The 15,586-nt window shown below is 40.3% G+C and overlaps 1 protein-coding gene across 3 annotated transcripts; it reads right to left on the bottom strand.

The window, feature by feature from the left end:
- Positions 1–1,872: 1,872 nt before the first annotated feature.
- nlgn3b (neuroligin 3b) lies at positions 1,873–12,994 on the bottom strand. 3 transcript variants are annotated; one of them, XM_053331538.1, is made up of 6 exons: positions 12,514–12,994; positions 10,534–10,593; positions 9,475–9,624; positions 8,423–8,608; positions 5,598–6,387; positions 1,873–2,671 (listed from the first exon to the last, which is right to left on the bottom strand). In XM_053331538.1, the coding sequence occupies exons 1-6, from the start codon at positions 12,992–12,994 to the stop codon at positions 1,873–1,875; spliced, it is 2,466 nt and encodes an 821-aa protein (XP_053187513.1). The 3 variants fall into 3 exon arrangements, with proteins under 3 accessions (XP_053187513.1, XP_053187514.1, XP_053187515.1); XM_053331539.1 differs by lacking the exon at positions 10,534–10,593; XM_053331540.1 differs by lacking the exon at positions 10,534–10,593 and having other exon boundaries at positions 9,475–9,617; positions 12,504–12,811.
- Positions 12,995–15,586: the final 2,592 nt, after the last annotated feature.

Here is a 15,586-nt window from a genome sequence, read left to right on the forward strand (position 1 = left end):
CTTCAGATAAACATTTGAATGCATTTTTGCTCAAAGTGAGGAATGTGGATTTTGTGCTCCATCACTGTAAATGCATTATGGAGGGATCTTGGAACAGTCAGTATGAACAGATTGAAGGATTACAGCAAGAAAAACCTGTTTCAGTGCTCATTTGGGCACCTGGCTGCTGTGAACCCATCCTTTAAACTTAAATTATGACTGAGAAAATCTAATCAAATGGGGGTCTGTAGCTTAATATGTGTCAGTTCCGGGGTCCTTGACGTGTCATAAGATACTACAGCAAGTAAAGCTGCATACTTGAGTGTAAGGAACTAGTGAAGGTTCTTAAAAAGTCAACTTTTAGTTCCGTTAGAGGAAGAATTTATAATTTATTTTACATAAATTACAGTCTTGATTTAACCCTGAACACCAAACTGAACTTGACCCTGACTCCATTTTATTCCCAACCTGATCCTTTTTCTAACATTAACCCCAACTCTTACATTAAACCAGACAATGAGTATGTGTGGATTACATTTCACACAATTATGAGTATCTCTTTACACACTGTAAACTTGTTAGGACACTTTAACGCCAGTTATTATACTTGCGTTAATCCCAATTTTTGACAAGACCCATCTTTAGTTCCAAAAATCTTTTAATAGTCGTCTCATTTAGGTTAAACAACATTATGATAGGTTCAAAGACATCAAATCTCAAAGCTTGACGTCCATCATGTCCATTCAGTAAAGATTGACCCCTGGATACGCACAGGGTTCAAACCACTTTGGAGTTGGAGAATTAATCAGTAAGTTTCATGAAACTCCCTTTTAAAATGTGAATAATTGAGTTGGTATACATACAATTACAATGTAATTACAGTTATCTTTCTGAAGACCTTACAGTATTCATAAACAAACGACAAATAAAATGTTGGTCTAAGTTTATTCTGTACAAACAAGCCAAGCCAAAAGAACCATGTGTTGGTTAGAGTAGGAAAACACATGTTAAGCGAGCCTCTTTTTATAGTAAAGCAGAAGTCATATTCCTACAGTGTAATAAGCAAATCAGAGACACGTGAAACAAAAATATAGCAAGGATACTCAAAAAGACTACAATAGATTACACAACACTACATATGCAAAACTGAATGGTTACTTTCAAACAATGCCTAATTTACATTTTTGTAGCGCACTTCTCAGTACACACGCCCACCCACCCACGCACACACACACAAGGGGGTGCTATGTTTAGCATTGCCAGAAAGACATATTTTGGTTAAACTGGATATTGTTAACACATGTGAGACCAGTATTTGAGTAAAATTTCAATCCATTATTGTTATGATTCCACAGCAATTCCTTATGTGAGCGAGTTACAAGGCATTTTAAAGTAATTACAGTAAAAATACATTTTCATAATAAGCAATGTACCATGAGAAATATGTATAAAATAGCTTGATAATAGTAATAATAATACTGCTTTTCAGCTTTTCCCAGATCTCATCTCTGTCCGCCACGAGTTGTAATGTCACTTTGTTCCACGAGATCAAAATAGATATCACAGAGTAAGAAAAAGCTTCCCATACAAATCCAACTGTATAAACATTATACTAAGTTCTTGCTAGATAAAGTTCCAAAAAAGCCAAAGTGGAAAATGAAATGCACTTTTTCTTTTTCACTGCCTTTGAAAATGATTATTATAAAATGACTCTGCAGTTAGACTTCCTATTATGAGGGAGCAAAGGCAGGATGTTGGAGGTTTTACACCTTTGGAAAAGACAGAACGAACATATTCAATCCTATTTTACCTACACATCCTAAATACAGCTTTACATTTCCGTGGTTTATGTACGTCACAGGTCTCCTCTTTCTCCTCCCATCTTCAGCCAGGCTATACCCGTGTGGTAGAGTGGGTGCTGGGCAGGCCTGCAGAGCTGTAACCAGCAGGGAAGGTGCTATATGGACTCATGTTGGAGAGGCCCATCAGAGAGTTGGGGATCATGGTGATGTTATTGGGGGTCATCAGAGGGATGTCGTCAGGGGAACGACGCTGGCTGAGCGAGTAGTCCAAGCTGGGAGAGACGTGGTGAGGGTTGTGGAGGGCCTCGCACTGGTTCCTTTGCTGGGATGACAGGGTCTCGTCTACGGTGGTGGTGTGGCTCACGTTGTTACCTTTGCTGTCACGCTGGGGACTGGGCTGCTGGGATGTGTCTTGACGACTACGCTTGTCTTTGCGGTAGTACAGAGCGGCGAAGGCCAGGACGTTGAGGAAAAGCAGTGAAGCCCCTACAGCAATGGTGACACTGAGCTCTGTGGAGTAATCTCTCGGGTTCGGCATGATTAGAGGACCCATCTCTCTCCCACCTTCATCATCATTGTGGGCGGTGGACACAGGAGACCGGCCAGTGCTGCCGGGCCTCTTATTGTTGGACTGGGTGGGATCCAGCGGGGTGACCTTGGTGGTAGTGGATGAGTAATGAAACATGTCGTGGAGGTTGTAGAGATGGGGCACCAGGTGTTTCCAGAAGGCCACCTTAGTGGCGCGATAGTGATCACGGATACGAGGCTTCAGGCCAATGTGTAAGTAAAGCTGGTCATAGGGGTCGTACTTAGACCAGGCCACTTCCTCAAAGCGGTTTGCCTTGGTATGGATGAACTTGGTGTCCTGTGGCACTGGCTTGTTAGGATCCCTATAGACACACAACAGACATAAAAACTTACGTTATAAAACACAAATGTGTTAAAAGAAAATAAATAGTAAATGCTAATATTAAGGCAGGTTGAGGATTTAATATTATCTTATCAACTTCCAGCAAAAACATATTGCGATAATATGATCTGTTTTTGATGCTGAAGTTTTGTTGCCCTAATTAATGATTCCAAATCTTGAAACCTGACAAAATGATTTATTTATTGTTGTTTTTCATTCAGTAGAACACAATTCCTTACCAGTTCAATCACTGTTATATGTGATTTCTTTTAACACTTAAAGACATATAGCATTACCGGAAAATGTCCTCATTATTATTGTGATAATGATTTTAGTCTCATTGCCCATTGCCCATTAATATTAATACAATGTTGCCATTCCAAATGCAAAAGACAAGTCCTGTTTGTTAAAACAAAAGAACACAAAAGAAAGATCAACACAATGTAATATCACCATCTGCCCTCAAGGGCTCAGCACTCCTTCAATGCTACACACTAACACAGTAGCCTACAGTGACCTGTACTGTGCCTCCTCCTGCTGCTTGAGTCAACAACCATGAGCATTAATTGCAGCTCTGCATTCAATATTCAGTAAAGACTCCAGCAGGGCAGCAGAAGTCTTCTTCTACTACGACACAGATCACTTATGTAGAAAAACACACAGCAAATTTTTACCTCGACATGGCAAATTGTAAAACGAAAAAGCTGCCTGGAGGGAGTGCTGCAGCCCGCTTTTCTAGTGCTGAGTTACTGTAGTGTAACATGAGCTCAACGTGAGACCATAGCCTGTTTTGGCTAATAAACTTTCATTTGCCGAAAACTGGAGCACTTTATTAACCTGAAAATGTCTCATGCCTCACTTTTATAAAGTAAGTTCACTGCCACCTATTAGATTAAAGCTAGTGTAGGTAACGTACTTTAGAAGCAATTGTGAAAAAAAATCTGGTAACTGTAGCTGCAGCAGACCTGTGATAAGCCTGCAATTATTTCATTCTGCCTGAATAAATGATTGGATGGGCTGCCTGCCCATCAGTGCACACTCTGCATGTGAAACACTGAAAGTTTAGAGGTCAGGTGAGAAGTGGGATAGTGATGGATAGGAAGTGAGGGACTGCATGAATTGCAGAAGAAGAGAAGAAAATAAAAATATGGATATATCAACAGAAAGTAGAATGAAATCACACTATCGCCTGTAGGGAGAAGCTGAACAGCACATAATTTTATTAATGACGTCAAAGTGAGAGTTTCAATGGAAGTGAACTCAAGCGGTTAGAGGGAGCACTCATTACTTTTGTGGTGGACTTCAACGGTTTACGGTTTACTTAAAGGTTGCCTTGAGCGGAGGTTGTGTGTGTGAGTGGGTGCAGTAATTGTTGTGTTGCATGCCTGTGTGAAGCGCATACATATGTCCATGCTTGCATGTCCAGGAGGGGCTTAAATTCTGGCGATTTTTGCCTTTTACAGAACACTACCTACAACAGCTTTAAAAGCTTCATACTCAAATCTAAACGGTACATTTAAATGAAATAAAAAAATACCTATTACCAATGTATCAATATTGTATACTACAAGTAACATCTATGCATTTAATATTTATCCCAAACTTACTTTAATCACAACTCGGAGTAAAGAGGGGCTCCATCCTGTGTCTCTCTACCTGTTGCCACTTCCCCAGTCTCTCCCTCTCTCTCTCCTTGTATGTGTGATTGTGTTCCATAATCTGGACCTCAACTTATACTCAGCCCAGGCAGATGGTAACCTCTGCACCACTCAGTCTACGCTTTTTGCCTGCATTCATCAGTTTTCTAGTTGTTGCCTGTTTACCTCTACCTCCTGTTCCCTACAGTCCCATCTGCTCTGTCTCTGGTCCCTCGTCTCATCAGCCCTGCTTCTCTGCTCTGGATCCCTACTCCCAGCTTCCATGAATTTTGTTCCAGACTGTGCCCTGGCCTGCGTCCGCTCCAGTACTAGTTTCCCCCCTGGCCTGCTTTAATACATATCTTGTCCAACCGTGTCCCTGTCCTCTTGCCTCTGTGTGTCTGCACTTGGGTTCACCTGCTCCGCCCCACATAACATAGAGGTTTATGGGGTACATCTTAACTGCCTATTGAAATTTCCTTTTTGTTCAACACTGAGGAACTGCTTTAAACATTAATGTGAATTAAGTTGTAAAGGTTAAGATCCATCACCTTTAGGAAACCTGCCCAAAGTGATGAAACTTGGTTATATGCATAAAGAAAGATTTTATGGAAAACTAAACAAGACACTGGCTCTTTAAGAAAAGACAGCCTGGCACAACTTCCACAAGATGGTGTGTGCTGTGCAGTTTCATCTTTGAATGTGACTATACAATACATGTTGATATGTTTTGGGTAGATAATTTATACAATTAAATACTTACTGAGTATAAATCTTGTGTATGGTAGGGCTAAACCAATTAGAACATGTGGAAGTACACCTAACTTACAGTAAGAAGTTTACACTATGCAGAATAATAATGATAAACCCAATTTACAGACTTATAGGAATTCAGAGTTGATTCAGAGTAATTGATCAAAACTGGAGCACCATTTTTCTTGTGTGAATTCTTGTGAACTAACAAAGGAGAAAAGGAGATCAGGCAGGAGGAAATGACAGTGGGAGTTCAGACTGCACTTAATTAGGAAGCACTACTTAAGACTGAATGCTATAGTCCTTTAATCAGGGTGATAGAGGAAGACCGAAAGTAGCAGAAGTTCAAGGTTGAAGATCTCAACACAAATAAGGGCTGCACAAGAGAGGGCTGTCATGTTAAACCCAACACATCGACCATTTCTAAAACAACGTTGGAATGTAAAATGAGAGACTGAATGAGATGAGACTATTCATAGTTGAATACTTTTTGTGCCTGGATGTGCTGTTACTCACCCACTCTTTGCAAAGTTTGTCCAATACGTCATAACCACAGCACTGAGCATGATGTCATTCCTGGAGAAGTTGCAGGGGAACAGGTCTGTTGGGCCAACCATGGGAATGCCAAACACGTAAGGCACCTCATCTCCGTGCGCAGAGTCGGACCACACAGGCTTCATGAGGCTCTGGCAGTGGTGGTAGAAGGCGTAGAAGTATGTAGGCGAGCCGTAGCGGGCGTGTAGGTCAGCGGTCACCACTGAAGGCTCCACCCACTGGTGGTCGGTGAACAGAGCCACCAGGGTCTTCCTCCTGGTCTCCGGGTTGTCCTTGTCAGCCCAGTCTGTGTACATGAATTTAATTGTCTCCCTCAGGGTGTCCTTTCCTTCTGGGTAGCCGTACAAACTGTCCACAAAGTCTGACACAGCAAAGTCAAAGTCGCTGCCGGACACGCCGTCCTCCAGGTCCATCACGTTCTCCACGAAGCGCAGTCCCTCACCCTGATTAACACCAAGCATTATGTCGTAGTTAAGGAACTCGCCCTGCTCCATTAGGATCTCCGGGTCATCTGGAATGACGTCTCCATCAATGACGGGGCCGAAAGCTACGCGGTATCGGGCGGGCTGGATGTCTTGTTCCACCAGCTCCTTTGCACTCTTCTTCTGCAGGCAGGAGACCATATCCACTGTGTCCAGCACATTGCAGCCAACTCTTTCGGCCAGCAGGCGAGTGTATTTGACTGGCTGGTAGTTGACAGCCCAGCTAGACAATGCCGAACCACTTTGGATGATGGCTCTGTGGAACAAACCTTGGGACACAGAATGCAGAACGAAAAGACACAGGAGGCCCAGAGAACAGTGGTTAGTACTTTACTGCTTCAGACCATCATTAAAAGTATTATCATACGGGACAAACTGGAAGAACATTGTAAACTGCCCAAAGCAAATACATGCACTCACTGATTCACTTTACACTAACTGCTACTAGCAAAGGCTTGTTGCCACACAAAAATTAGGTATATAAAAGCAAACAAATGTAGATGTCATCTACTTTGAATATTAACCTGGGACAAAAACATATTACACTAAGTGGAAAGCCCAGAACTGGTAATAGGATGTCGGCCCCTCCTTTGGTTATTATAATGATGAAAAAATGACAAAATACTTGGTGGTGTCTGTTGATCCCCTTATTTATTTCATGTGGTGTCATTGCTGTATGCTAATGACAGTGAATACGCGTCAAATTAATGATCAATTTGCAACTTTGTTTCAGTGAGGATGTGGCTAGTTTACCAATACCAGTTATTCACAGGCGTACTGTAATTGCAAAATCTTTAATACTGTGTGTCTAACAAGCTGCATAGCATATCATGTAGACTGCTGGTGCCAACTGTGTGGTGGAGGGTCTGTGTTGGGAGCTGAATGTGCAAGTAACCCTGATCCTTCAATGTTGATACTGTAAACATGCTGCTCCGTTGAATTTCTTATATGCAGTGCGTCACCTCTGTCTCTATGGATTTTGTATCTACCACCTAAAAATGACAAGTGATATGTATTGACTCAAAAAATACTCTGCTGAGGTTAAGGCATAGCAGTCTTTGGAAAAAGAGTGCAGGGACAGTGTCACTTTCTCCTTCCACTCCTGTCATTTATTTTAAAAATTTTTAGGGCAGCAGCAAGCAAGTCTACTTCAAAGACTGCCAGAGGTCTTTGTGCATTTGATGCAGCCGAGCCAGGGCATCAAATACAAACCTCACAAAGGACGGTTGCTGCAGCCTCCCTGGCATTGATGAAAACACACAATTTCTGCCCTTCTTGTGATTCTGTCCAACATCAATGGGAAGACCGGGGCGATAATACCGCAAAGATTAGAGGTTCAATTCCCAGTGGGCCACCCATATTAAAATGCGCACCTTTGATTCTTGCAAGGAGCTTCGGATAAGTCTTCACCAAATGGCATGTTACCTATTTATCTTTTCAGTCGATATCAAATACTAGTTTCCTTAGGGTAATTTATAGTGTGTGCAATTTAATTCATATTGATTTATGTTGTCATTTCAAAAATATTTCCATTTTTAATTAAAGCACCACCAATACATCTGCAGGGTTGAAAAAACTTTTTTTTTTAAACAGAAAATATGTTTCATTGTGGTCCTGCATCAACTTCGACCTTGGTTTTGGTGCTTTCACTCAAGGTTTTGCAATTACAGAAAAGCAATGCACAAAATTGAACAGGGTTTTTAAAAATAGATTTTAGACACATTTTGAAACGATTTATACACGTAGGAGAAGAAGGGCAAACAAATGTGATGCTGAAAGACTGAAATATTAATTAGCTGCAATGTTACAAAACGGACGGACACAGGTGAATGTGATGACATGCTGAAAACTTTATAATGCCAGTGGGCTTCTTTAAGAGCTTCACATTTAAAGAGGCAATGCTTTTAGGCTGATTAGATTGAGTGGAGGGGGAACAAAAGCAATCACTTATTTAACGAATACACACTTTACCCTGCTCCCATATCATAACACTTCATCTCCCAGACAGACCATTTAAAGCTGCACTTGAAACAAAGAGCAAATCTCCAAAATGATTAAATATTATTGTTAATAGCAGTATTGACAACTTTAAGATAAGAAAAACATTTTGTAAGGAAAAAAAGAATTACACACCTATTTCAGCTTATTAAAATAAGTTACCATATCTTTTTGTGCATTAATTACCACTTGTGCATTAATTACCGCTTGTGCATTAATTACCACTCAACTTAATAACTAAGGGAATCTGTATTGATCAAAGTTGGAGATAGCGTAACTGTGACATGGTAAATAGCTGATTCCTACCCTCTGAGTGGTGGGACAGTGTTAGCAGACTGACACACGAGGCACCGATTCCAGATCCAAACACTGTGATGCGACCCGGGTCTCCTCCAAAGTAACCTATGTTCTTACTGATCCAACGGAGAGCTTGAATCTGGTCCAGTAGTCCATAGTTTCCTTTTGCCGCCTGGTCACCGGTACTGAGGAAGCCTGAACGTATAGAAAGAGACAAAGAGCTAGTGCTGCAGTAGATACACAGCATACATCAACGCTTTGATCTAAAGTTGTAGCTCGGCAGGACATCTGAAGAAACTGACAGTGCTCCCCACAGGTGCAAATATGCCTTCACTCTCTCCTACAGTGACTATTTTAGTCAAGTTCTTGTAATAGTCTACAAGCAGCAGGGCGCCTCAGGAAGTGATCGGGAGCCTGCTCATCAAATTTGAATGCTCTCCTCACAGCTGTGAATTCATAACATTCAGTGTGCATGAATAAATAAATATTTTACTTGTGCACAATTGTTTAAATTAATTTATAAGGTCACAAGTGCTCTTACAATTGATCTTGTTATTAATGCCTAGTATTCCAGTCTCACTTTAAACAATATACTCTTTTTACATGTTAAACAAAGGGAAATTCTCTTGACCTTGTGTATGCTTGTGAATGCTGCATTCTTCCATACTGTATTTAAATCATTTTGTTTTCAATGGCAAGGGCTGATATTCTTGTACAGATTAGATAAATCCATCTAAAGGAAGACAAATTGTTGTTTCCAGAGTGGGTATAAAGCAGCTTGTGTGGAACAAGGACAGTGTGATAAGTATTTGCATCACTTTTCCTCTGAGGACAGCATTTGTATGCAAATCAAGCCATGCCATACCACCTAGATCTATATAGTTTCTTCTGCTATTTTACATTTCTCCTCTCATGTCTCTCCTTCTTTTTATAGGTTAATAACAACATCACAAGTGGAACTTAACGACCATTACTACAGTTTATTCTCTCTGATCAAACAGAGGCTAAATGCCTCATTTGTAACACCATTAAAAGTTACCACACAGAGCCGTTGTCATCACCTAATATTCCAATTCTGTAGTTAAGCGTGACAACGACAACGTTCCCATAACTGGCCAGCACGCTACCATCCATCATGTTCCCAGTGCCTTCCATATAGGAGCCTCCATGGATGTAGACCATCACAGGGCGAGCCTCAGAGTCCCTTATATCTGCAACGTCAACACACACACACATGCTGAGCAAACAACTGCAGAGACAACAGTAATGAAATGGAGAATTAATGGAGCACAGTTACTAAAATTTTATATCCCAACTGTTGTGTATGAAGAGTGGGTAAAGGCTGCATAGAAAAGGAGCTGAGAAGCAAGCTTGGGTGGTAGGCCTGTGGTTTGGAAGCTGTAATGACATTCAGAAAATGCATGGTATATACACTCTGACAGAGGGTGTATGAATTAAATGGTCAAATGTCATTCAAAATAGTTTTTTACAGTGCATATTTTTTAAGGAATTGTGTTACATATCTGGACAGTGCTGTTTATTATAAAATGCTATGGATTAGAGATACAAGGAGAAAGAAAATCAATTGAATTGACTTGTTTAGTCCCAGTTGAGAAGAAAATTCTGTAATGATGAAATTGTACAGTTCAACACAAGCTTAAAGTGGTTTATGCATGTAAGAGAGAACAGAGCAGATTCAGACTCCAACTGAAGTGTACCAGACTACACTGAGCTTGTTATCTGCGAATATGAACTGAAATATAAACTATTATTTTGAGAGCAGAAAAGCACCATGAATGTTGTTTGAGACCGATTTGTTATATTGACCAACAACTGTCTTTAAAAGGGACAATAAGACAGATGAGTGGATAATACAATCTGTAGATCAGTGTTCATGCAGCAGAGATGTAGCCCTTACTGAGAGGACTGCAACAGTAGTCGATTCAAGACATGAGGTGCAGCAACAGCAAACTTATATAATCAGATAACATTTTTTTTATTCCACTTAAAGTAAAGAAAGAGGTTCTTAGGAAAGTAAAAAACAAGATTTGTGAGATCTTCATTCGCCAAACTCAAACTGAAAGAATCCATGCATCAAGACTTTGAGCTCTTAAAAATACCTTCAGATATATGAGTCTCAGCATGTGAGAAAGCCGCCCCCTTTTTCTTGTGTTGGCTCCCTGGGATTCACATGAGGGAAAAAAAAGAAGTACAGGATTTAAAAAAAATGTAAAAAAGTATGGTTGAGTGTGCCTCTTACACAATGCGGAGAAAAAAATCCATAAATTAAGGCAATTTACATACAGTATGTTCATGTTATACTTTGCCCTGTAATTACTTTAGTACAAAATGTGGACAATATTATGTAAAATCTTTAGAGATGAGAGATAGAGTTAAAGCTCCAACAAAATAATAAGTGTTCATAATTCTGTTTTGATCAAGTAAACAAATTCTTGCTCCTTGTTAGATATTTGTAAAGGATGACACAGTTTGTACATGCACGCATGCATATATATTCACACACACACACACGCACACACACACACACATCATTATATTGACTCGGCTGCCTCGGCTCTGACTGGAATGATACATCTTTCTTGGTTTGTTTTCATCTCTCTATGCCTTTTACATTTTTCCACAAACTATCATGTTCATTTTCCTGGTAAACCACTTTCAGACAGCTACTGAAGATATGAGGCATATGGTTTATTAACGAATAATTTAATAAACAAAGTAGACATCTACTCTGCCTTGAGTGGGGCATCAAGCCGCAAAAATAGTTATTAAATAGCATGAATTTCAAAAACGTACTCTTCAATTTGACACAGCAAAAAGACTACCGGAGACAAGCAGAAAGGATAACAGCAAAGGTTTCACATCAGTGATAAAGAAATGATGAAGTCACACAATGCCCAAGGTGCATTTTAAATAAACAATGACAGTCTAAAGGCTGGCAATGTACAGAACCAGTGGCTTGTGTTATTTCCTTTGAAATATGAATGCAAATATGAAATTTAATTAACCAGTTTGTGTGGTAGGTGAGGAGGCTTTTACTCAAAACTCAGACCAGGGGTTTTATAAAACGTGGGCTGCACCATTTTGGACAGCTACCTCTCAAGCAGGCTGTTTGAGAGGTAACCCATCTGTTGCTACGCTACCATATAAAGCCAGTCAAGAAGTGCTGCTTGATATACACAAGATAAGCACAATTTAAGTTTGAATGCTGCATGTTTTTTGTATTATACCGCACTGAATGCTTGGGAGAAAGGCAATATATTGTCTGAGTTTAATTGGTGCATTGAAGTAATCTGAATTAGATACCTCTGTTTGTCACCACAGGATTTAGGGAAGATACAGAGTCACTGTGGTATTACATTGTACTGCTAATCTACAGATTCACAGCAGACACAAAACGTTCCCTTGCTGGTTCATTTTACTGTTCTATTAGATACAAAAATAGGACGGATTCAGCAAGAGACAGACAGAAGTTGACTCCTGTACCTCACTAATTGGCCCCCAACAGACACACTGTCTGAACACAGCTACGATTCAGTAAAATATGAAGAAACAGTTATTTAACAAACATGAAAAGCCTGCACTGCTAGCTTCACCAGATCTCCTCACTAAGTAAGTCTTCATGATTACTTTTGATGCTCAGAGGTGACAGCTGAATATGCTAGACTCATCATTTTAAAAGCTGAAAATGATTGCTTAGTTTAGGCAGACCTCAGCAATATTTCACTAGATGTCTACTATTGGGAAAATACAGACATAGTCCAGTATATTTATGTTTAGTTATGCCTCTCTCTGAATAAAAGATCCATTCAGTGTCAGGTCAGTATCTACATTTGCATCGAGTACCAACATCTAAGTAATTTCCTACCTATCAATTGGAGCATGGTTGTTATTTTAAATATAATATATGACTGCAACAGGTGAGATGATGATGCTTTGGATGGTGAATCAGCCCTTGATGGCAGCAATGACATGAGCGGTGGTCACACACGTGCTTTATGATGATCACAGGACGACATCAGGGACATGATAACGGTGATCAATGGACACTCATTGCTGTCCATTTTACCACACCAACTCACCATCCTCTGTCGGAGCGTAGATGTTTAGATATAAACAGTCCTCGCTCTGATCCTGAATGTATGTGGCTACTGTGTCCAGGTTATAGGTGAACCATATAGGCATCATGATCTCTGGCACGGTGTTGTGGATGTTCTGAGGGCACACAGGCATGAAGTGGGTAGCATTCTTGACACCTGACCAAGAGGAGGGCTGCTCTGGGGGCATGAAACGCTTCTCACCCACTGGTGGAGAAGCATAGGGAACCCCCAGATACTGGTCGACAGGCCTGAGCACCTCACTGGGCACGGGCACCCGGAGGCCCCGCAGCTTCCCAAACTGGGTGGTCACTGTCGGGTAGAATTTCTGGCTCGTTGCCTTGGTGAATGACCAGCAGGAACATAATATCCACCAAAGAAGAGCACAGTGGGTGATGGTGACAGTCCCTTGCTGATGTGGCAGGTGTGCAGGCAACAGATGGTCTCTAAATGTAGCCAGCCACATGGTCTGGGCAAGACGGTGCCCTTGCACAACACAAATGCGCACTGTAGTGTCCGCTCAGTCCCTCTGCACTGACCCTGTCAAACAGACATCACTCACTGTGCTTTTGGCTCCAACGGTTATCAAATCCAAATACACCTCAGTCAGGTATGGACCGCCCCCACTTCCGCTTTTCATTGCAGTGCACACAGATCTGAAAACAAGGTGATGAGAGAGATTAGACAGTTAAACATATGTGGAGATAGTCTTGAAAATCTTTAAAATAAGACACATTTTTGATGAAAGTAGTGTCTTCCTATATATTAGGGCTCAAAATCCATAAGATTAATACAATCCTGTGTTACTTCAATGCTAATAACTTTTTTGAACAAAATGCAGCCTTAAAAAGGAAATGTATGCTTTTACGTTTATAAATCACTGAATAGAGATCTTTATGTACCAGTGGAGGAGGCAATATCTGAGAGACCCATCTGCTGTGATGTTGAAGTGATGCTGCGAAAGCATCTCAAGATAAAAAAGGTGTTAAGCACCCTGTTTCTTATGTAAAAGCTACCCAGTGAACAGCAAAGAAAGACAAATCTTTAATTTGCACTGAAGAGAGATTACAAACGTCTTTGAAAGGAAATCTCTGAGTTTATTATGACGTTTCAGTGTTTCAAAAGCACAAAACAAGCTATCTCAAATCCCGAATAGGGAATGTTTGTTTCTGTTTTGTTTGACGTATTCAGTGAGAAACACTTCCAGCTGCTGACATGAAGATGCTTGATGGAAATGTTTCCCAGAACAAACATGTCTGATGGGAGTTACGCCAGCACCAAACCCCTCCTCATAAAGCGGGGTAATTTCAGGTTAATTGAAAGACTTGAGGAAGGTTTACAGGCAGCAAAAGGCCGTTTGTGTTCAGCACTCAAGGAAAAAGGATTATTTGACACTTCTTTTTGAAAAGAAGAACAACAACACTGATTTGTTGTAGTCTGTGTGTGCTGCAATCCATTTCCCCTTGTTTTCTCCTTTTTCAGCAAACACTAATGGTTAGTCAATGGAAGAAAAGTGCATGCTATTAAACTGTTATTGTTTATTTACTGTTTTTTTTTATTTTAACACTAAATCAAGTATTAAGAAATGATTCACAAAAAATCCTGTTGATTCCACATTTTACTCAGTGACACATTCCCTGATCTTTGCTAATAGCTAAACTACATGATATAGAGATAGAAACTGTTACAATCTGCTTTATAATCCAAACCACAGCTGGTCCATCAGTGTACACAGTGTATACTTCAGTAAACATGAGATACACATTCAACTCTATTCACATCTGCATACTGTACATCCAATGTATGCTCAGATGTACAGAGAGCAAACTGTGCTGTGCCTTTTTCAACTCTATAATCTATATTGCATCCCGTTTTAGTCCTCATAGCATAGCAGTAAGGATATATTGCTCGACATCAGGTTCTCGCCGGCTTGTCAATGAACAAAGCAAAAACAAGCTTGTTAACCTAATCAAACCGAGCGCTGCCTCAAGCGCCGTGAAAGACTGCAGCTAAACAGCTCTCTTTCAAACTGATGAACCTATCTATTAAAGACAGGAGACAATTTCTTCCCTCAAATATGAGCGACTAATTAACCGTAAATGTGGTGCATTGGCTTTTCTCTCTCACTGCAACACTTTTGTTTACACTAGCAGGAAAATAAACACAAATAAAGGCAGCCCACTCCTTCTCTCTGAAACAGGTGCAGCACATTACCTGATATGCAGATCATCACTGTTTTCACATCTTTTAAAGAACAAGATAAATTAGGAGTAATATCACTGCAGTTCATTTGAGAAATACTGTACCCCTCTGCCCTGGGCCAGCTTTGTCTTATTAATTAACACTTAGACTTGCTCCTTCTCGTATCTGTTATGTGACAGTGATATATACGGCTCCCAAGATATCAAAATGGAAAAGATAGAGAACCTGATATACATTTTCTTTTAAATTGGAATCAATTTTGAGTTTAAAAAAATCCTCAAAATCTGATCATGAGTTAACAAATTGGCAGACAGAGGATGCACAGTGGGCATCACCAATCAGACTTGGTTCATTTTGTCGAGCTTAAGATGCAGCCCTGGCATCTGCAGATCAAAGGGATAAAATGAATTCTTAAATGAGCAGCATTTCCATTTAAATTAAACATGCATTTGTGATATTTGTATCAATAGATTTGCATTTCCTAGCAGTTTGATTTCAAATGAAGGTAGCTTATTCTTAAAAAAAAAAGACTATATCTGATACACTTCTTTCATTTTGTTTTACTGATGTTACTGCAGACAGTCAACTGAATATCTACTGCCTTCAACCCAGCTGCAAAGTCTCATTTTTCCAACTTGTGGTCTGCGATGGGACAGATGTGGTTAAAAGCTTTATAGCTTACACCAAATGGGCCTTGTAATAAAAGTGAGCCATCACTCAGTCAAGTTTGATACACTGCAAGTTTTTAGGCAATTTAGACTGGCAATGTGCCCGGCAACAAGAAAGGAAAAACACTGGCTGGGAAAAAATATTTTTTCCAATTAAATGCCTACGATAACTCAGCAGCTGAGTGACA

This window comes from Scomber japonicus, chromosome 13, assembly GCF_027409825.1.
Source record: "Scomber japonicus isolate fScoJap1 chromosome 13, fScoJap1.pri, whole genome shotgun sequence".
In the NCBI taxonomy this organism is placed as follows: Eukaryota; Metazoa; Chordata; class Actinopteri; order Scombriformes; family Scombridae; genus Scomber; species Scomber japonicus.